Below are 20,669 nucleotides of genomic sequence, written 5' to 3'. Positions count from 1 at the left end.
ACCAAGCGTCAGGGGTGCCAGGGGGCTCACTGTGTCCCTCAAACTCATGCTGATGTCCTGACTCTCAGCACTTCAGCTGTTGTTCTTGTTGAGTCACTAAGTCATGTCCGCCTCTTTGTGACCCCATGGACTGCAACATGCCAGGCTTCCCTGTCCTTCACTATTTCCTGGAATTTGCTCAAACTCATGTCCATTGAGACAGTGATGCCGTCCAACCATCTCATCCTCTGTCACCCTCTTCTCTTCCTGCCTTCAATCTTTCCCAGCATCAAGGTCTTTTCCAATGAGTCAGTTCTTTGCATCAGGTGGCCAAAGTACTGGAACTTCAGCTTCAGCATCAGTTCTTCCAATGAATATTCAGGATTGATTTCCTTTAGGATTGACTGGTTTGATGTCCTTGCAGTCCAAGGGACTCTCAAGAGTCTTCTCCAACACCACAGTTCAAAAGCATCAATTCTTTGGCACTCAGCCTTCTTTATGGTCTAAATTTCACATCTGCATGTGACTACTGGAAAAGCCATAGCTCTAACTATATGGACAAAGTGGTATCTCTGCTTTTGAATACACTGTCTAGGTTTCTCATAGCAACTTAGAAGGTGACATTATTTGGAGAGAAACTCTTTGTGGGAGTAACCAGTTGAAAGAGGTCACGGAGGGTGGAGTCTAACCCAGTATTACTCATATCTTTGTAAAAAGGGGAGGTGTCCTCAGAGAGACAGGTGCAGAGGGAAGATAACATGAGAAGACACAGGGAGAAGTTGCCCACCCACAAGCCAAAGAGAGAGGCCTGGGACAGATCCTCCCCTCGCAGCCCTCAGAAGGAACCGACCCTACCAATGACACCTTGGTTGTGGACTTCTGAGCTGTGAGACAATACACTTCTGTGGTCCACAGTCTGTGGTACTTTGTTATAGCAGCCCTAGTCACATAGAACAGGTAACTCAAAGGGAAGGTGTTATCAAAGGGATCAATTAAGATGTGGAAACAAGAACTTCGCTGGTGCTCCAGTGGTTAAGACTCCATGTTCCCAATGCAGGAGGCGCAGGTATGATCCCTGGTCGGGTATGATCCCTCAGCCACCGATCCCAGTGGCTGAGATGTGGCAAAAAAAAAAAAAAAAAAAGATGTAGAAAGAACATTCATGGGTCAAGTTATATCCATGTTGTTTGCTTAATAGATCTGAAAGTTATTTAGTTCTCAAGTCTGGCTGAAAATATGTAGTAGTTACAGCAGCTAACATTTATTGGCCCCTCATTATGAGCCATGCTGATCGATATGGTTTCAAACAACAAGTAAGGGATGTACTTTTAGCTGGCCCCTTTCCATAGATGAGGACACAGACTTGCAAGTTACTTGTCTCATGGTCATAGCAGTCCTATCAGTTTCCATCTTGCACGGGTTCCCACATTCTCTGTGAAAGCGGGATGGAGACTTAGCATGTTCTAGAATCACACACCACAGCAGCAACTAATATTGCTTTTGACATGCGGATCCTGCTGCATGTTAGGATGGCAAGTACGGTTATCAAAAGTAATAGTTTATTCATTATCCTCTGCCAAAGAAGGAGGGGGCCAGAAAAAGGGTGAGTAGAAACATTAATTCTACACCACAAGTTAAGAAGAAGGATCTTGTTTTTCCTTGACCTAATTAGCTCATTAATAAGAAGCATGATGGGGCTTCCCCAGTGGCTCAGTGGTAAAGAAACGGTCTGCCAGTGCAGGAGATAAGAGTTCAATCCCTGGGTCAGGAAGATTCCCTGGAGGAGGAAATGGCAACCCACTCCAGTATTCTTGCTTGGGAAACCCCATGGACAGAGGAGCCTGGTGGGCAATAATCCATGGAATTGCCCTGAGTCGGGTACAATTTAGCAACTAAACACCAACAAAACAGGAAAGAATAACAGAATACACAGGGGGAAGAGCAAGCTTTGCCAGTGTTTCTCAACCCTAATGCTTTTATTAAAAATGAAAAAGAAGAGCCCACTCTTCATGACCATACCTTTTAAAGTTAGAATGCTCTCTCTCCTGCCTCTTGCAAGCAAAAATCTAAATCAAGTACTTAAGAAAAAAGAAAGGAAGCACATACCCACAGCCTGCTTTTCCTCTGTCTGTATTTCACTGCTGCTGCTGCTAAGTCGCTTCAGTCGTGTCCAACTCTGTGCGACCCCATAGACGGCAGCCCACCAGGCGCCCCCGTCCCTGGGATTCTCCAGGCAAGAACACTGGAGTGGGTTGCCATTTCCTCCTCCAATGCACGAGAGTGAAAAGCAAAAGTGAAGTCGCTCAGTCGTGTCTGACTCCTAGTGACCCCATGGACTGCAGCCTACCAGGCTCCTCCGTCCATGGGGTTTTCCAGGCAAGAGTACTGGAGTGGGCTGCCATTGCCTTCTCTGCTGTATTTCACTAAGAAGAATCTAACACTAGTTACTCTCGCTGAGTTCCAGCTGAATCGGACATGCCCTTCTATCTAGCTGGCCACTACTCCTGTTCTCCTCTGACTTAATTCCACAGCTTCCATTCCTCATTTTCCTTCCCCCAAATCCACATCTGCCCAGTCTAACCTGTCTTCCCCAAACATCTCTGATGACTTCTCACTGACGACATCTTTGATCTGTATGGAAGGACCCTTGCATTTGAGCACCAACCTGCCTTTTCAGATCCTTCGCTCCCATGGGCCTTTCTGCACCCAGACCCAAGCCCCACCACTGTCCCTGGTTCCCTAAGAACATGCTATTTCCTTTGCTCATCTCGTGACTGTCTCCTGTGAGTTTCTAACCTAGAGGACCCTTGCCTCTCTTGTTCACCTTGGAAACTACCATTTCTCAAGACTCACCTTGGGGTTACCCTGCCAAGTCCCTTTTAGTATTACTCCTTCTCTCCTTCCCTCCCACACCCGCCAGCCTCACTCATCGCAAAATTAACCATTCCTTTCCCTAGAGTCTCCTTACACTTTGGACATCCTCTTCAAGGAGATTCAAATACTCTGCAACTTTCTTTTCATATTTTTTCCCTTCCAATGGACAGATGAGACAGGGACATTTTCCTAGTTTTATTCCAGCCCTAACACATCCAATACCTAGCACACTCTAGGGTGGGAAATGGTTAAACATCCCACTCCCATTCAGTAAACAGAACTGAACTGGGTCAGTCACTTAACTTTGGGATCTGTTTCTTCATTTGCAACAGGATGGGATTCTGTCTACTCTGCCTATCTTACGGAGTTGCTCCAGAAACCAAATGGGATAAACATGTTGGGAGTACACTGAAAGCTAAAAGGAACTTCATGGGTACAGGGTTGTACTACTGTTCTTTTAGCAGAGAAGCCATGTTTATTGTCTTTTGGAGCACACAGAAGGAAGGACCACATGCTATCAAAGAAGTCAGAGGACTGGGAAGGACCCCTGCATCATGAGCTGAGGCTTTCGAAGAGGGCATGAAGCAGAACACACAGGCATATTGTCTGCACCCAGCCAAGACAGTGTCATTTCCTTCATACTACACCTCACCAACCTGCAGATTCCAGGTGGATTCCCTAGGGGTTATTCCTTCGTGTCTGTGCCATTACCCATAGACCCGAACATCACATAAAATGCTATGATTAGAAGGACCTAATCAATATTAATCAGAATTCCTCCTTGGCACAAACATTGCAACTAGATTCCCTACACAATTTCATACGAAATTCAACTCAGAAAAGGGAGCAGACCATGCCTTCCTAATCACAAAATACTCATAAACCCAACTCCAGGAAACTGTTACTGTCTGAACATAGATCTTTTGCAATAACACTGAAATCTCAGCTATTCAGTGCACTTCCTTTTTTTGTTATCAGCTGCAGAAACCAAACAGATGAATCAAACTTCATGGTAAGCAAAGCAATCTTCAGAAGGTCAATTATATTTAGGTAAATTACTTCTCGTTATTATGATTGATTTTTTTTCCTTCTGGGATCAAATATTCTATAAGAATTCTTCTGTTTGCTTAAGTTCTAATACATCATCTTTGCTATATGCAGGTTTTTACATTCTCCATACTGTCAAGTGAAGTTTGTCAAAGGCTTTTTAAAAACATTAAGAGTTCATATGAATATCAAGATGTCCTACCTCCTTGGGGAAAAAGGGTCCAAGGATAGAATAGCACATCATGGAACCTAAGTTAATGGAAGCTGCTGATATCAGTACAAAAATCTGTTCTCTTGAAAGCCGCCTGGATGTCTCCATTGCAACTCCTGGAGTGCCATCACCTTGAAAGCAAATAGGCTGCAATTAAAGAAATGTAATTGGGGCTACTGATCAAAGTACAGAAATGTCATTTCTGTGTGCAGACAATGCACTCTGAAGGTAATATCTGCTGAGCTAAAGGCTATTTTGAATATAGCATATTTGGTCCAATGTAACACAATCCTTGTATATCACTGCGATTTTCAAAGCATATCACTTTCACTTACATTACTGTGCCCTATCAGAATTTCAGTGCAGAATTTATCAAACCATCCTTTGTTTTGCCTTCACCTTAAGGCTTATTTGTTTCACCTTTAATAGATTCTTTCAAGAATGATGAGGCCACAGGGTGCTCTCCAAATGGTACTGTCCTCTGAAGTAATGTACTTTCTCAGGTTGAAAAGTGAAAGTGTTACTCACTCAGTTGTGTCCAATTCTTTGGGACCCCTTGGATTGTAGCCCGCCAGGTTCCTCTGTCCATGGAATTCTCCAGGCAAGAATACTGGAGTGGATAGCCACTCTCTTCTCCAAGGGGATCTTCCCGACCCAGGGATCAAACCTGGGTCTACTTCATTGCAGGTGATCCTTTACTGTCAGAGCTGCCGGGGAACCCCACTTTCTCAGGTTACTAGCTTTGTATGCTACATGGACTCAGTCATGTTTTAACCACTTCATGTTAGTGGTTTGTTAAGGTGGCTCAGTGGCAAAGAACCCGCCTGCCCATGAAGGGTTGCGGGTTCAGTCCCTGCATTGGGAAGACCCCTGGAGAAGGAAATGGCAACCACTCCAGTATTCCTGCCTGGAGAATCCCATGGACAGAGGAGCCTGGCCGGCTATAGTGCATGGAATCTGAAACAGTCAGACATGACTTATTGACTGAACAGCAGAAAAACTACTGAAGTCAAGTGAAGTCTAAGTAGGAAAAAACAAACTAAATCATTCAACTGGAGAAGTAATACTTACAATGGCAGCTCCTGGAAAAACAAGTGTCATAAATCTATAAATCAGTTGTGTTTTACAGTAATTACTGGTCTGCATCAATTAATTTAATATTTATTCCCAGGGCTAAATTACCATTTAATTTAAAGACATCAGGTCACTTACTCAGTTCCAAACACCCAGTAGATCTATTTGCAATTTTAAAATTATAAATGGTTTTGAGAGAAAAGAAATTTAAGAAAATATATTTGAATGGCTCTGTATTTTCAGAGGTTGCCATTGCTGTCTAGAAAAAGAAATCTGTGAAACAGAAAGAAGTCTTAAGAAGTTTTAAAAATTTTGGTAGTGGAGGAGGAAAGGAACTGAAAGAGTTAAAGGGGTTGGGGGATAACCGCTGGAAATGTCACCATCTGCGTTTTCCTAAAGGGCATTCTTATTTGAATGCATTCTTAAACACACACACTACTTAAAAGTAGAACCACGAAAGGCATCGGAGACCACATCCTGTCACGCCAGTGTTCACACTTTAACCCTTTCCAGGGAGGAAAAAACCCACTGCCAGGACCCTGCCTTCTCCAATCTCTCTAAAACAAACCAAGCTAAAGGCAATTCAATCGCTGTTAAAGACACGGAAACCAAGCCACAGAGGTGCAGCTGGCCTCGGGCTCTCCGTCACCTCCTGGGGGGCGTGGGCCTTCGGGGTCTCCCGGTGAGTCCATAGGCGCTGCGCGGTCTCGCCTCGGCTCCCGGGTCCAAGCCCCCGGGACTCGGCCTCGAACGAGCAGAAGCGCAGACGGCCACCGCTCAGCGCGGCCTAGACATCCCGGATTGCCTACGGACAGCGCGGCTCGGAATTCCACGCAGACCTGGACGGGAGGGAAGAGCTCCCGGAGGCGGGGCGGGGCGGGGGCGGAGCAATGGCTTCTTTTTTTTTTTTTTTTTTTTTTAAGGCTCAGCCTGTTATCCAGCTACAGTCAGGACCTGTCCTGTCCAATAACACTCACGTCTTGTCCATTTTCTTAATGTATGGGAAAGAGAAAAAAAAAAAAAAAAAAAAGAATCAGTATTTCATATAACTGAACCCCCATCTTAAAATGAGTAAAATTTAGGAATACCAAGAGTAAGAAAGGAAGCTTATGTAGACACAGAAAAATAGGTAGCACATAAAATTGAAAACTGGCTTTCCTGGCGGTTCAGTGATAAAGAATGCACCTGCAATGCAGGAGACGTGGGATCCGTCCCTGGGTGGGGAAGGTCCCCTGGAGAAGAAAATGGCAACCCACTCCAGTATTCTTGCCTGAGAAATCCCATGGACAGAGGAGCCTGGCGGGCTACAGTCCATAGTGGCAAAGAGTCGGACACGACTGAGAAACTTAAAAATGCAAATATGAATTAGAAAATTAGGTTTATAACGACTCTTTTTTTTTTTAATAGTAAAATCAAGTTTATTTATAGAGATGCACATTCCATAGGCAGAATGCAGCCCATCTCAGAAGGGGAGAGTAGCCAGGACATTTTTATTGAGTGAGTTATTCTTTATAATGGATGAAGGGCACAGCGTTTGTAACCACTGAAGCCAGACATTAGTAACCTGGAAATGAACTAACTGATGTGAAGTACTCTGAGTTAAAAAAAAAATTGCAAGAATTATAATGAATGTTGAAGACATGTGGTGGAGTGGCTGGGAGAACCACTTCTGGAAAGAGAGGCTTGAGGCACTGGTCCTCAGGCACAAGTTCAGGCACTTGTCCTCAGCGGGACATACCCTCTTTCTGCATTCCTGGAAATCAAATAAGGAGGAAGGAAATTGAAAATATTTTTAAAATTTTTTTCTAGAAATTTCCAAAAAGCGAAACTTGAATTTGCCAAGCAGGAACAACGATTTGTAAATTATTTAAATTTCATTTATAACATTTACATTGCATTGGGTATTATAAATCATCTAGAAATGATTTAAAGCACATAGAAGGATGTGCTGTAGGTTACATGCAAAGGCTACGCCATTATATATAGGGGACTTAAGCATGTGCGTTGGGGTGTTGGGGGTCCTGGAACTGATACCCTTGGATATCCAGGGATGACTGTACTAGCTGGTTGTGACCCTGCATCGCTGGTCAGTTTCTCTATCTGTGTGACTGGGATTATAACGGCTGTCATGGAGAGTGGCTGTGAGCAGTGGTGATAAAGTATGTGAAGGGCTTGGCTCTGAAAAGTGAAGACTGCTCTGTTATTCTCACCCTCACAATTCTCTGGCACAAAAAAATAGAGGCTTCACTTATCTTCAACTGATTTACTGTTTGGGAAGTGTTAAAGTTTAAGGGCTGGAAAATTCTTAATTTGGGGCCAAGGTAAAGTACAATAACTTAGGACTATTGAGTTACCATCCTGTGCCAAGCATTGTGAATTCAAAAATAAGTGAGCCCCATCCAGTCTCTGCCCTTAGGTAGCATACATACTCCCTTCTAGCAGATAAATAGACACTGATTAACAATTTGTTATAATGCAATGAGGTCTGTAAGAGAAACACATTGGAAGAACTGTTTACTTGTATTACAGTGTGTCTTGAAGATTATGAAAATATTTCTGGGAAATCAAGTAGGTAAGGAGGGCCTATAGAGGCATTCTAAACAGGATTAGCTCTAGCAAAGTTTTCTTAAAGTGGACTCCAGAATCTTTCTGATCTAACCCCTGCCAGTTTCTCCAATCTTATTTTACTCTACATTCTCGCTCCAATCTAATATCAAACCATAGAAGAGAATTTTCTTGAATTACTTCTTTGATGACTACATTCTCTTTTTTTTTTTTGTTCTTTCTTTCCAGACTGTTCTTTATGCAGCTATTGGGTTGCTAGACTGGTCCTCTTATTTATTACTCTACTTTTCATCTCTTTCTCTTTTTGCTCCATCTTATAAGAAGTTTCCTTAACTTCATCTTCCCATCCTTCAACTGAATTTTTCATTTGCTGTCATCTCTTTCTCTGTATCCCTCTATTCCCATTCTCTCCCCATCAACAATCATTCTTGCATGTTTAATACAAAATTTGTATATATTTTATATTCTTGTTTTGCAACTATCTATTTTTAATTTACATGAAGATTTTGTGGTACATATATTCATACTCCTATCTTCCTCTCACATCTAACCTCTACCTCCAATCCTCTTTCCAGATCCTTAGTGTTATCATGGAAAATATTATCATGTTATTAGTTTTCTGCATCTACTATAACAAATAACCATGAATTTGGCAGCTCAAAATAACACAGCCCTGCAGGCCAATAGTTCAAGATCAATTTCACTGAGACAAAATCCAAAATAATCTCTTAATCTCAAGATCTTTAACTTAATCACATCTGGACCCTTTTTGTCAAAAGGTAGCGTTTATAACTTGCAGGGATTTAGAATGTGCATGTATCTTTGGGATCCATTATCAGCCTACCACAACTATCTATTCATATTTTTATATGTTCATCTAGACATACATACACATATGAAACATTTTTTTTCTTTACAAACTAAAATGGAATACTAATATGGTCTCTGTTTAAATGTCATCTCCTCTGAGTTCAATCTTATCTCTCTATCCAAAATAACCCCCATAACCCTTTGTCCCTTCATCCTTCTTCGTTTTTCTTCCTAGTATCTGTATCAATCAGGGTTCCCTGTTTCTATTAAAATAACTGACTTTTGTTCATTTGAGCAGCAAATGAATTTATCATAAGTTATTTGGTAACACATCAGTAGGGCTGTACACACCACTCAGGGACTATGTGCCTAAAATCACATCCCGTGTTTATTGGTTGCATGGTATTTATCTTTTTCCCTCCTCTTACTCTTAACGTATTCATGTCTTGGATATTAAAAATGTATCTCGAGTAGAACATAGTTGATTTTTTAAAACTCTGTTCTAATGATCTCTATTTTTTAATTTGAGCAAATAGCTTATTTACATTTAAGGTGAGTATTGACATGGTTGGATTTAAGTACTATTTTTTAAAATTTTATTCACTTATTTTTGGCTGTGCTAGGTCTTCATTGCTGCCTCTGCTGCCTCCAGTTGTGGCAAGTGGGGCTACTCTTCGTTGCAGAGCACAGGCTCTAGGCGTGGGGGCTTTAGTGGTTGTGAGGCGTGGGTTCAGCAGTTGCAGTTTGAGTACAGGTTCAATAGTTGTGGCACGTAGGTTTAGCTGCTCTGTGGCATGTGGGATCCTCTTGAACCAGGGATCAAACCCATATCTCTCCTGCATTGGCGGGCGAATTCTTTACCACTGAGCCACCAGGCAAGTCCCCTAAGTCTACTATTTTATTATTTGTTTTATATCTTCCCATCTGTTTTTTTTTTTTAATTAGTTTCTTCTTTCGTATGGTCTTTTTGTTTAATTGAAAACAAATTTTGGAATTACATTGGAATTTATCTATTGTGTTTTTAGCTATGTCATTTTGTATTATTTTTTAGTGGTTAGTTCGTGTTTTCAAAACACATTCCTAACATTTCTGGTCTATTTTGAGTTAATATTGCAGCACTTCATGCAAAGCATGAGAACCTTACCACCATATAGGTCCAGTTATCCAGTGTCAGCTGCCAATTATTTATGTTCTAGTCTTCATTAAGCATTTCATAAGCATTTTTTGCTTTAAATAGTTGTATGTATTTTTAATTAATAGTTGTATTTTTAATTAATAAGAGAAAAATAATGTATCATGAATAATACATTTTGGAAACTCTGGATTCTCTTGTGTTCTTTCAAAGAATATGGATTGGTTTTTCTTTTCTAATTTCTGCAGAGTTAAGCTACCTTGACTCAAACTTTATGATTAGATAGCATCACCAACTCAATAGACATGAATCTGAGCAAATTCTGGGAGACAGTGAAGGACAGGGGAGCTTGATGTGCTGCAGTCCAGGGCGTCACAGAGACCTGGACAGGACGTCGTGACTGAACAACAGCGACGACGAACAATACGGCCAATCAGAGATTTAGCTGAGTATTTAAAGGTCCATCTGGTCAAGGCTATGGTTTTTCCAGTGGTCATGTATGGATGTGAGAGTTGGACTACAAAGAAAGCTGAGTGCTGAAAAATTGATGCTTTTGAACTGTGGTGTTGGAGAAGACTCCTGAGAGTCCCTTGGACTGCAAGGAGATCCAACCAGTCCATCCTAAAGGAGATCAGTCCTGAGTGTTCATTGGAAGGACTGATGCTGAAGCTGAAACTCCAATCCTTTGGCCACCTGATGTGAAGAGCTGACTCATTGGAAAAGACCCTGATGCTGGGAAAGATTGAGGGCAGGAGGAGAAGGGGATGACAGAGGATGAGATGGCTGGATGGAATCACCGACTCGATGGACATGGGTTTGAGTAAACTCCGGGAGTTGGTGATGGACAGGGAGGCCTGGTGTGCTGCAATTCATGGGATCTCAAAGAGTCAGACACGACTGAGCGACTGAACTGACTACACAGAATCCTACACAGAATACTAGTCTCCACCTTTCTGGCTCTCTCCTTTCTGGAACTACCCCTCCCCTCCATTTTCGGCAGCTGTGTTTGCTCTAAACTCTGTCCTCTGGTTTTCAAGGCAGTCAGATTGAGGACCTCTGACTGTGAGCTGTGACTGGGGCCCCCTCACACTAAAACCATAACACAGGAATGCAGCCGGGGCCATGCCTTCTCCCAGTGTCAGTCTCCAGCCCCACTCTCCACTTCGGTCTGCTTTAGGCCATCCTCCAGTATCTTCAGGTAGTTGTTTCTAAAATTTTCAGACTTACATTTGTTATCTGCAAGAGGGTTAGTCTTGCAAAACCACTAGTAATTAATATTTGTTGTATTTTGTTAAACTATTTGACTGTGATGGGTTGGGTGAAAGATCTTCATTTAGTCATATGGTTAGCCAGATAGTTTGAGAAGTACTAAATTAAAATAATTTGTAAAAGTTCCTGTAACCAAAATCTCTGGAGTCACCCTGTTTCTATCCTTTCCTAAACCTGATTGCTCAGCAAACCCTTTTATTCTCTGAGCCAACTAGTTGCTTTCTATAGTATATTCATTTTGCAGTGGTGGGGGTGGGGTGGGTGGTGGTTTATGTAGACCATAGGTTACTCTGTTGCATGCAATGAACTGTAATTGATACAATATTATCCAAATTTTCTACACTGAACATGCTTACTTGTCTTAATGGAAAAAAGGAACAGCTGTCATTTACAAATAAAGAAACCACTTGTAATCCGGAGACACAGGAAGGAAGCTGACAGCAACCACAGCTAAGTGTCAAGTGGCTGAAGTCTTACAATATTGCAAAATGACTATGGCAGACCACATAGATGCTCAACATTTACTAAAAGCTAAAACCAGTGTTTAAATGATGACATAGAACGTCCAAACCATGTGCTTAAGAGCATCTCATCAATTCTCTACTTCATTTTACAGCCGAAGCATTTTTGAGACCCAGAGACTAGAAGTACTTTGACCAGGACTACAGAGCCAGAAAATAGTACAGAGTGGAATCTATATGAAGAACTCTTAACCTCCAGTCTGCCTTTTAACTTCTCTGCTGGGGTTAAACTGGTTGTGTAAGAAGCACTTTTCTCCCCCCTTTCAAGTGTGTGCTTAGTCGCTCAGTCGTGTCAGAGTCTCTGTGACCCCACGGACTGTAGCCCACCAGGCTCCTCTGCCCACGGGGATTCTCCAGGCAAGAATACTGGAGTGCGTTGCCATGCCCTCCTCCAGGGATCTTCCCAACACAGAAATGGAACTCACGTCTCTCGCATTGCAGGCAGATTCTTTACTGTCTGCGTCACCAGGGAAGCTGCCCTCCCAACCACCACCCCCGCCCTTTAATATAGCTCTAGTTTTAAGCACGGCAGTGGACCTGGCTTCATTCCAGTGATTCTCCAATAAAAACTGCAGTTGTCAAATACACGTTAGAGCATCAGGACCCATTTTTCAAAAAAAAAAAAAGCTACACAGATAACAGCAGAGCTGGTCTATAGCAAGCAGTGTTGGGAGCTGAAATTTTGCACACCCAGGTCCTCCTTGTTGGCCAAGTGAATAAATTTAATGTGAATGTAGGGTGTGCTCCATTAGCCATTATTTACTTGGCCTATAAATTGCCCATGTTGCTGGTTTATAATTAGTTTATTCATGAGCATTAAGTATTGCCTCTAATTGTTTCGTTCCTACCAATCCTGAACCAGGCCTGTGGTGAGCTGCCACAGCACCCAGACAGCTCTGGGTAGCATCTGGTAGCAAGGAAAACAAGGGCTGAGGGAACATGTTTAGTAAGACTTCAGAAATCATACACATTATTTTTACAAACTGCTACTTAGAGACTTCATTAATCTATTCCACGCCACTCTCATTCATCTATTTTATTCTTTTTAATGCTGTTTCCTCTCACCAACTTCTTTCTCCTTTGATTCATCCTTTGATATAATATGGTTCAGCTACAGCTGTTTTTCAGTTGCAATTATTTTTCTTCAATATGTTTAAAACCACATGATTCAGAAGCCGAGGCTAGACCTATGTTCTGAAGCTCCAGCGGGATAACAGTTTTGTGTTGTTTTCATGTTTTTAGTTTCCATTTCCATCCATTATATTTATTTCTACTCTCCAAAGTGGAAACATTTGAAAACAAAAGTTTTCAAATTAAAAGTGGTTTTCTGGGATTCCCACAGCCTCCAACTAGCTCACAACAGGCATTAATTTGTCACAGTAATTGTCAGCATGGCTTTCTTTTTGGTGTGACTACCCAGATGCTTCTTTAATCTTATTTCATTCCATGAATTCATTTAGTACACATTGGTTTAGGGACTCCAATATGTAAGTCACTGTACTAAATGCTAGATGCTTTAGGACAAGAGAAAGTTTATATTAAGAACCCTTCCATGTATTCTCCTATGAAGTTCTTTATAAGTTAAGTAACTACTTCACTGTAGAAGGCTCTTGACAGTCCCTCAGACAGCAAGATGATCAAACCAGTCAATCCTGAGGGAAATCAACCCTGAATACTCACTGAAAGTCGGACTGATACTGAAACTGAAGCTCCAATACTTCGGCCACCTGATGTGAAGAGCTGACTCACTGGAAAGGACCCTGATGCTGGGAGGGATTGGGGGCAGGCGGAGAAGGGGACGACAGAGGATGAGATGGTTGGAGGGCATCACCGACTTGATGGACTTGAGTTTGAGCAAGCTCTGGGAGATGGTGATGGACAGGGAAGCCTGGCATGCTGCAGTCCATGGGGTCGCAAAGAGTCAAACATGGCTGAGACTGAACAACAGCTACTACTTCACAGGCAGTGGTGAACACTTTAAACAATTATCTCTTCTTACTCCTCACAATATTCTAGTATTATCACCACTTTACTGACTCAGAAAAAAAAAAAAAAAAAGCCATTTGCCAAAGGCCACAGTTAGCCAGAATTTGAACTCAGCTCAGCTAGGCCCTACCACTTCATGATATAAAATCCTTCCAGTGCACTGGTTTAGCTTCTGTTCCCAGCTTTGGTCTTCCAAGTAAAGTTTTTTGCAGCTCAACACAAAGATCTTTCCTATTATTTAAACTGTTCTTCATCTGCTTCTTTTTTGACATCTGTCATGGGTTGAATTCTGTCCCCACAAAATACATAGGTCAAAGTCCCAACCCCAGCACCCCATATCAAGACTTTATATATAGAATTATTCTATATATAATTAATTTGGACACAGAGACAGATATGCACACAGGGAGAACATCATGTGGATTGGAGTTATGCTGTCAGAAACAAAGGAACATCAAGATTGCTGGCAAACCTCAGAAGTTAAGAGAAAGGCATTGACCAGATTCCCCCACTTAGTAGTAACCAGTCCTGCTGATACCTTGATTTCAAACTTCCTGTCTTCAAAACTATGAGAAAATAACTTTGTTGTTTAAGCTAACAGTTTGCCATACTTTGTTAAGGCAGCCCTAGCAAACTAATACATCTACACTTAGATGATTCAGAAACTCAGATTTCTACTGCTGTCTCTTTTTCTGCCTGACACTGCAATATTCCTTTTCTCTATGTGCCTTTTTACATGATGAAGGCAGAACCAGTGGTATCATTGCCAAATGTGAGATGTCAGGAGTTATCTTTGAAATCTTGACCTCCCTCCCACATTTGGGCAATCATCCAAATGGCTGAAGGGTTAGAAGCATCAGCTTTGAAGTCAACTGGGCTCAAATACCAGTTGCCACATTTACTAGCTGGGTAGCTTGGGAACTCCTTATGCCTAAGTTTCTTTCCCTATTAAAAGGGCTAACCCCACCACTACCACATGAAGTTTCAATGATACTTAAGGGAGAAAATATAATAATTAGTACATAAACTGACATCTAAACAAAATTACCTATTATCATTGTTTCTAAAACACACAAACTTTAGAATTTATTTTTCATAGGTATTTCAGACACATATTTGTGTACATTATTCAAGCCAGTTATAATCTGCCAGTATGAGTGTCTTTAGCTATTAACTCCCCTGAGGCCTTCAGGTGTTACCAACTTTGGCTCAAATCTTAATCTCACCACAGATATGAGAGCAGCAGGAATAAATATACTCATCTTTATAAACTGTCCCCCTCCCCCAAAAGCTCAATAATTAAGTGAATAAGTGAACAATTTTTTAGGATGAGCTATGGGTGGAAATAAGTAGGTTCAACGTTTATACAACAAAGCTTGAAAGTTAATACTGAACAACATGGATTAAAATTCCAGTATATCACTATTCTGGCTAACTCTATCTCACACTCTGAACATGTTAGTCATTTTTTTTTTTTCCACAGTACTCAAGAATTTAATGTTATCTGTTTGTTCTTCGTTGTTCGCTAAATGCATTGATGCTAGCACCTATCAAACGCTTAATAACTGCTGTCTGGGTTACTTGTCAGAAGAGGAATTTAGAACACAAGAAAAAGGACTGTACTGATGACATCAGGCTGTAGTTCACGTATTAGCGTTGGAGGTGCCGGTGGGGGAATGGTCAGTCAACGCAAAATTCAGAATATTTCTTTCCGAGAAAGTCAAAGTTAAAACTGACTTCTCAGAGAAGATTCCACTAACTCCGCCAGTCCGGGAAGGCGAAATTAACGCCGGATTTCTCAAAGACTACGTTTCCATCTCTGTGTTCCCAGACCCCGTCCCTATGTTTGGTACACTGTGTTTCAAATGCACCTGCTGAATCCTGATTTGGGCGGGATTACGAATCCACGGGGCAATTTAGTGTTAAAAAAAACCCAAAAAGCCAAAACCCCAAATCCTAAAAACAAAACCCCCCAAACCAAAACTTCTTTTACAACCAACTACATTAGGAAACCGTAACCAATCACTAGGCTGGCCAGGGGTTTTTCACTTAACACTGGTCAGGACAGTGGAATTTGCGATGTGCTTCAGAAGCTGCTTCAGAAGCAGCGAAAACGTGTTGGCTGTCGTTTCAGAAAAACACGCAGACACACACGCACGCGCGCGATCACCCACAGACTGACAAATTCACGAACATTCAGAGTGACTCAGAAAGGAAGCGAGAGAGGGTGCCGCTCGGGGAGGACCAGTTAGCGAGTCGACAGGAAATTACACCTTGGGCGTAGAAAGGGTTAAAATTAGTTTTCCGCCTCAGCCGGGGCTGCAGGGGCTCCCGGAGCTTGACAGGATCGCGCGGACAGGAGCGCCTGGCCCTTCTCGCGCTCCGTAGAGGCTCTCGGGGCCTCTGCAGGCCTCGCCTCCGGCGGAAATGACGTTAAGAAGCTGCCCGCGTTAGTGCCTGTTTCGTGAGCCAATGACCGGCCGCGCAGAGTCAGAAAGTTAGCAGGAGTCCTGTCTCAGGACCGCCTCAATCCGGAAACAGAAATTCTCCAGGCCCGGCATTGCCAGAGCCAGCTCTTCCATAGAAGGGAGTGCGCGTGCGCCCAGGGGTCCTGGGAAACCCTTAAATACCGTCATGCGGGCGCGTTCGTTCTCTTTCCCTGCCGCCGCGGAGCCGCGCGGAGGCGGAGGCTCGGGGTGAGTTAGGCAAAGTAGAGGTGTTGGTTATGCAGCGTGGCTGCATTTTACTTTGAGTTGGCGTTGAGTATGTGGGGCTAATCGGGGTCGTTTCTTTACCTAACTTATCGCTGTTTGTTTTGCAGTGCATTCAAGATTCGGCTCCACCCGTAACCCACCGCCATGGCCGAGGAAGGGTGAGCCTAGGGCTGGGTGGTCGGGGGGGCAAGGCGTGGGCCTGGACCCGGTAGCGTGGTTTCTAGTTGTGCCGTCGAGTCGTAAGCGCGTCTGGCTTACCTTGCTGATGACTGCCGTATCCAAGGCGTTAGATGGTGGGCGAGAATTAAAAATTTAAATTTCTGTTTTTTAGCATTGCTGCTGGAGGTGTAATGGACGTTAATACTGCTCTGCAAGAGGTTCTGAAGACCGCCCTCATCCACGATGGCTTAGCACGTGGAATTCGCGAAGCCGCGAAAGCTTTAGACAAGTACGTGTATCAGTCTCAATACTGTGGGGTGTTGGAACCGGAACAAAACTGCAGCCGAGGGAAGAAAGCGTGAAGTTTCATGGTGTTAGCACAAAAGTTCTGAATGACATCCGTTCTACAGGAAACATAGGAAAAGGTATCAATTCAGAACTCTGATGGCCCGCTGAGTGTGTGGGTTTTGAATGGGGATGAACGTTTGATTCTTGAAGTAAAACTACAGTGTTTGAATGATGACTTAAGTTGTCGGATACCCCTTCACTCCTTCTATGAGTGAAATCTCATAGTCTGACAAACCTGTAGCTTTGGGGGCTAATTTAATTTCACTGTTCGTTATGGAAGAGATGGGAACCTTCATTTTGCACTTTGGAGACTTAAACCACTAAAGTACTGTGGCAGAAACATGTAGATTTAGCATGAAGTTAGTAAGAGCAGCAGCTGTAGAGGTCAGTGTGGGTGAGAAATACTTGTAAATTTACTCAGTGAGGTCTTTGGGGTGGTTAAAACAGTTGCTATAGGTGAAACTTAGAATTTTACAAGTTATTGAAGATTAGGTGGTGGTTCTATCGATGGAAGTAAAGAAATATATGCTTTCTGGCAGCTATGTCAAACTGAAGTTGTGTTCTCCAATGCCTGGTTAGATTTTTGCCAGTATCCAGTGCAAAGATAATTCTCTTACAGATTGCAGGTAGATTTAGACCCAGATTTCAGCTTCTGCTGTTGGATTTTGCATTTCAGGCGCCAGGCCCATCTGTGTGTGCTCGCATCCAACTGTGATGAGCCCATGTATGTCAAGTTGGTGGAGGCCCTTTGTGCTGAGCATCAGATCAACCTGATTAAGGTAAGTTACTCCTTGGATTTAGCTTTTGTGAGAGCCAAATTAGCTTATTGTAAATTAGGCCAGTTACAGACCTGTGTCCACATAAAGGCTATCCATAATGATTTTTGTCATACCAGAGAAAGTTTGTAAAGACCTCTCTTCTGCAGGTCTGAAAAGCATCACAAACTTGGCATTTGTTGGCTATGCTAAAGCTAGTTGGGGAAGCAGTTTTATTCCTGCAGATTTAAATGCTGGTTTTACGTCGATGCAGAATAACCTGCGTTAGGGTATTGATAGGTTTCTTGGGGCTGTACATGATGACAACTGGCTCCCTCTACTGAACCGCGGTGAGGAAACTGCCATGTCACCCTATCTGACTCCAGCCACCTTTAATCTAGTGTATTGTCAGTAGTATTAGTGCCTACTAGTGTGGTGATTTATTTTCGTTATTATTCCCCTAACAGGTTGATGACAACAAGAAACTAGGGGAATGGGTAGGCCTCTGTAAAATTGACAGAGAGGGAAAACCCCGTAAAGTGGTTGGTTGCAGTTGTGTGGTAGTTAAGGTAAGTTGATATTTATGTCTGGGATAAATGTACTGGGTAACCATGCTTAACACGGGATATGTATTAATGTATATTGGGATTTTACATTACCATGCAAAACTTTTAGAGCTTAAAAGTGATCGAGGGTTCATTTACAAACTATGACTATTATATTTTGTGGTTATATTTTTGTCCCATCCTTGTGTATATTACAAGCACAAACATGTCATGGTAAAATTGTCAGAAACGACACGTGGAATTTTGTGTGAATTTTTGGATGAGTTTTAGGTAGCTACCTTCTGTTCAAGTGACATTAGTGTCTCAGAGATGATTGTTTTTCAGTGTGTTAGTCATGCAGTCGTATCTGACTCTGTGACCCCATGGACTGTAGCCCACCAGGCTCCTCTGTCCATGGAATTCTCCAGGCAAGAATACTGGAGTGGCTAGCCATTCCCTTTCGGGGGTAATCCTGACCCAGGGATCAAACCCGGGTCTTCCGTGTCACGGTCAGATTCAAAACAAGCAACAACATCTTAGAGGTTGATTCTGATATTGAAAATGAAAATCATGGTGCTGGATAATACAATTGTATCAGATATAAATATTGAATGTAATAGTCTTCAGAGTGTAAATGAAATAACAATTTTTGGTCAGGCCACAGGCATTAGTTTCAGCAAAAATCTCCTGGTCAATAATGAGTTAACCCTGTAATGAGTCAAAAATCACTTAAAAGCAAATGTGTAATTCTCAACAGATGTAGAGTCTTTCTTACAGGAAAAGGAAATAAGCCATAATTAAGCCAGCCAAAGAATCTGCTTACCTGAATGTGTTTCTGCAGAAATTTAGAAAATGCTGGCAATAGGAAAGCCATGTTACGAGCCTTAAAGACATTGAGGTCATTAAGGTCCCTGAAAATGGCTACAAGGCATTAAAATGGTGGGGAATACTTCATAAGATGTGCTGTTTTGTTTGTTTTTTTTTAAAGCTTCACTGTTACTAGTAGTGCTAACAACTTGGGAGTTTGTAAATTTTAGTAAAATCACATTTGTTTTTTAGGACTATGGCAAAGAATCTCAGGCCAAGGATGTCATCGAGGAGTACTTCAAATGCAAGAAATGATGAAATAAACTGAGCTCTTGTTTTTCATCTCTGGCTTTTTATTTGGGGCAGTAAAATTAAAGTCTGTGTTAATGAAGGACAAAAGATTCATTGCAAAATAACTGGATGCATCTTGTTTGTCCTGTTTTCTAAGGGAAAACATTTTTCCCAACCAATAAGTAATATCAGTTGGCAAGTAGCAGAGCCCAAGTGAAGATAGGCTTGGTGATGGTCAGGGTTTTCTTGGATGGATATTTATGACTGATAAGCCAAACTATAACCTAGAAAAGTGAACTGGACAAATCAGCAAAGTACAAAGGGGACTGGATAGGATTTAGGCTGTGGGGCTTTTGTACATGCCCATTAGGGTAGGTCATGGTTTCTTTAAATATCAGGCACAGAAACGTGCTTCCAGGTACTCAACTCCCCAAAATCCTCAGGGAGAGGTGATAGTGACTGTACTTAGCCTGAGTCAAGTTGAGATAGGAGGAATATGAAATTCCCTCACAGATAACCAAGTGGGGTACTTTTGAGTTTCCCTTAGTTTACCAGTCTATGCAGTGACAGGGCATGTGGGAAAAGTAATTGTAGTTTACATATCTTGATAAATTCTCTGCATTTGGTGCCATTTGAGTGTTTATGCAGTGGGAAAACCATATTTCTGTTTGATTTTTTTATGGGAAATAGTGTTGTTCAGGCTTGGAAAAATTGAATTACTGCAGTGTGCATTTTCATATTGACTCACTGGCCCATCTCGAAATTAGTGCTGGGAAGGCTTTGTTGACTTTTGAACTTTGAGCTCATTCAGTTTCGTCTGACTCTGCAGTCCCATGGACCGCAGCACACTAGTCTTCCCTGTCCATCACCAGCTCTCCATCCATAGAGCCCTTGCTCAAGGGACCTGAGTTTGAGTAAACACCAAGAGATGATGGTCAGAAGCCTGGGCGAGCTGCAGTAAGTAGATGGGGTCGCAGAGTTGGACAGGACTCAGTGAACAACTGAATTTTGTCCCTTTGTGTAAGAGTAAGGGGCTTCCCTGGTGGCTGAGCTGTAAAGAGTCTACCTACCTTGTGGGAGACCTGGGTTTGATCCCTGTATTGGGAAGATTTCCTGGAGAAGGGAAGGGCTACCCACTCCAGTCTTGTGGCCTGGAGAATTCCATAGTCTGAGCAAGGCAGGCTAGTCCATGGGGTTGCAGAGTTGGACATGACCGCGACTTTGAAGAGCTAGAGGAAGGGCTATTGATCTAGACTGAGTAGCTTTACTAGGCTTGTGTTCCCCAAGTGTCCTCTGAGTGTCCTCTGCTTCCCACTGCCTTGTTGCACGGCCCATAGACTCCAGGTTTCAATGGCCCCAGTGTTGGATCCACACTTTCCGGTTGCAGTGGAATGATGTTCTTCATAACCTGTTTTCTCTCTCCTGAAGTGCATCCTTTAAAACCCAGCTCTAAGAATTATAGTTGTGACTTGTGACTTCTGGTTGTGACATGTCTGTAGTTGATAGGAAAATGAAGTCGTTCAGTCGTGTAGCCCATCAGGCTCCTCTGTCCATGGGGTTTTCCAGGCAAGAGTACTGGAGT

General features: G+C 42.5%; 2 protein-coding genes and 3 non-coding genes across 6 annotated transcripts in view; 4 read left to right on the top strand and 1 right to left on the bottom strand.

Moving 5' to 3' along the window:
* Nucleotides 1–6,007, bottom strand: part of SLC18B1 (solute carrier family 18 member B1) — a 30,158-nt gene extending 24,151 nt beyond the window's left edge. For both annotated transcript variants that reach the window (XR_010662224.1, XM_065927777.1), the window contains exons 1-2: nt 5,835–6,007; nt 4,103–4,242 (exon numbers count right to left, since the gene is read on the bottom strand). Coding sequence is in view for 1 of the 2 variants with exons in the window: in XM_065927777.1 (XP_065783849.1) it covers nt 4,103–4,242; nt 5,835–5,877 (183 nt within the window). In the remaining variant the exon portion in view is untranslated. The remainder of the gene's footprint in view (nt 1–4,102; nt 4,243–5,834) is intronic.
* A 10,052-nt stretch (nt 6,008–16,059) lies between these two features.
* RPS12 (ribosomal protein S12) lies at nt 16,060–19,138 on the top strand. The gene is made up of 6 exons (XM_065927776.1): nt 16,060–16,164; nt 16,290–16,340; nt 16,514–16,630; nt 17,366–17,468; nt 17,912–18,013; nt 19,049–19,138. Exons 2-6 carry the CDS (start codon nt 16,327–16,329, stop codon nt 19,109–19,111), a joined length of 399 nt encoding a protein of 132 aa, XP_065783848.1. The 5' UTR covers nt 16,060–16,164; nt 16,290–16,326; the 3' UTR covers nt 19,112–19,138.
* Nucleotides 16,852–16,924, top strand: LOC136165798 (small nucleolar RNA SNORD101). Its single transcript, XR_010662768.1, has one exon. It is a non-coding gene; the product is annotated as a small nucleolar RNA SNORD101 (small nucleolar RNA).
* Nucleotides 17,755–17,831, top strand: LOC136165866 (small nucleolar RNA SNORD100). Its single transcript, XR_010662830.1, has one exon. It is a non-coding gene; the product is annotated as a small nucleolar RNA SNORD100 (small nucleolar RNA).
* Nucleotides 18,789–18,918, top strand: LOC136165843 (small nucleolar RNA SNORA33). Its single transcript, XR_010662810.1, has one exon. It is a non-coding gene; the product is annotated as a small nucleolar RNA SNORA33 (small nucleolar RNA).
* Nucleotides 19,139–20,669: the final 1,531 nt, after the last annotated feature.

Source organism: Muntiacus reevesi, chromosome 3 (genome assembly GCF_963930625.1).
Source record: "Muntiacus reevesi chromosome 3, mMunRee1.1, whole genome shotgun sequence".
NCBI classification, from domain to species: domain Eukaryota; kingdom Metazoa; phylum Chordata; class Mammalia; order Artiodactyla; family Cervidae; genus Muntiacus; species Muntiacus reevesi.
This window is presented reverse-complemented; position numbering and strand designations above follow the sequence as displayed.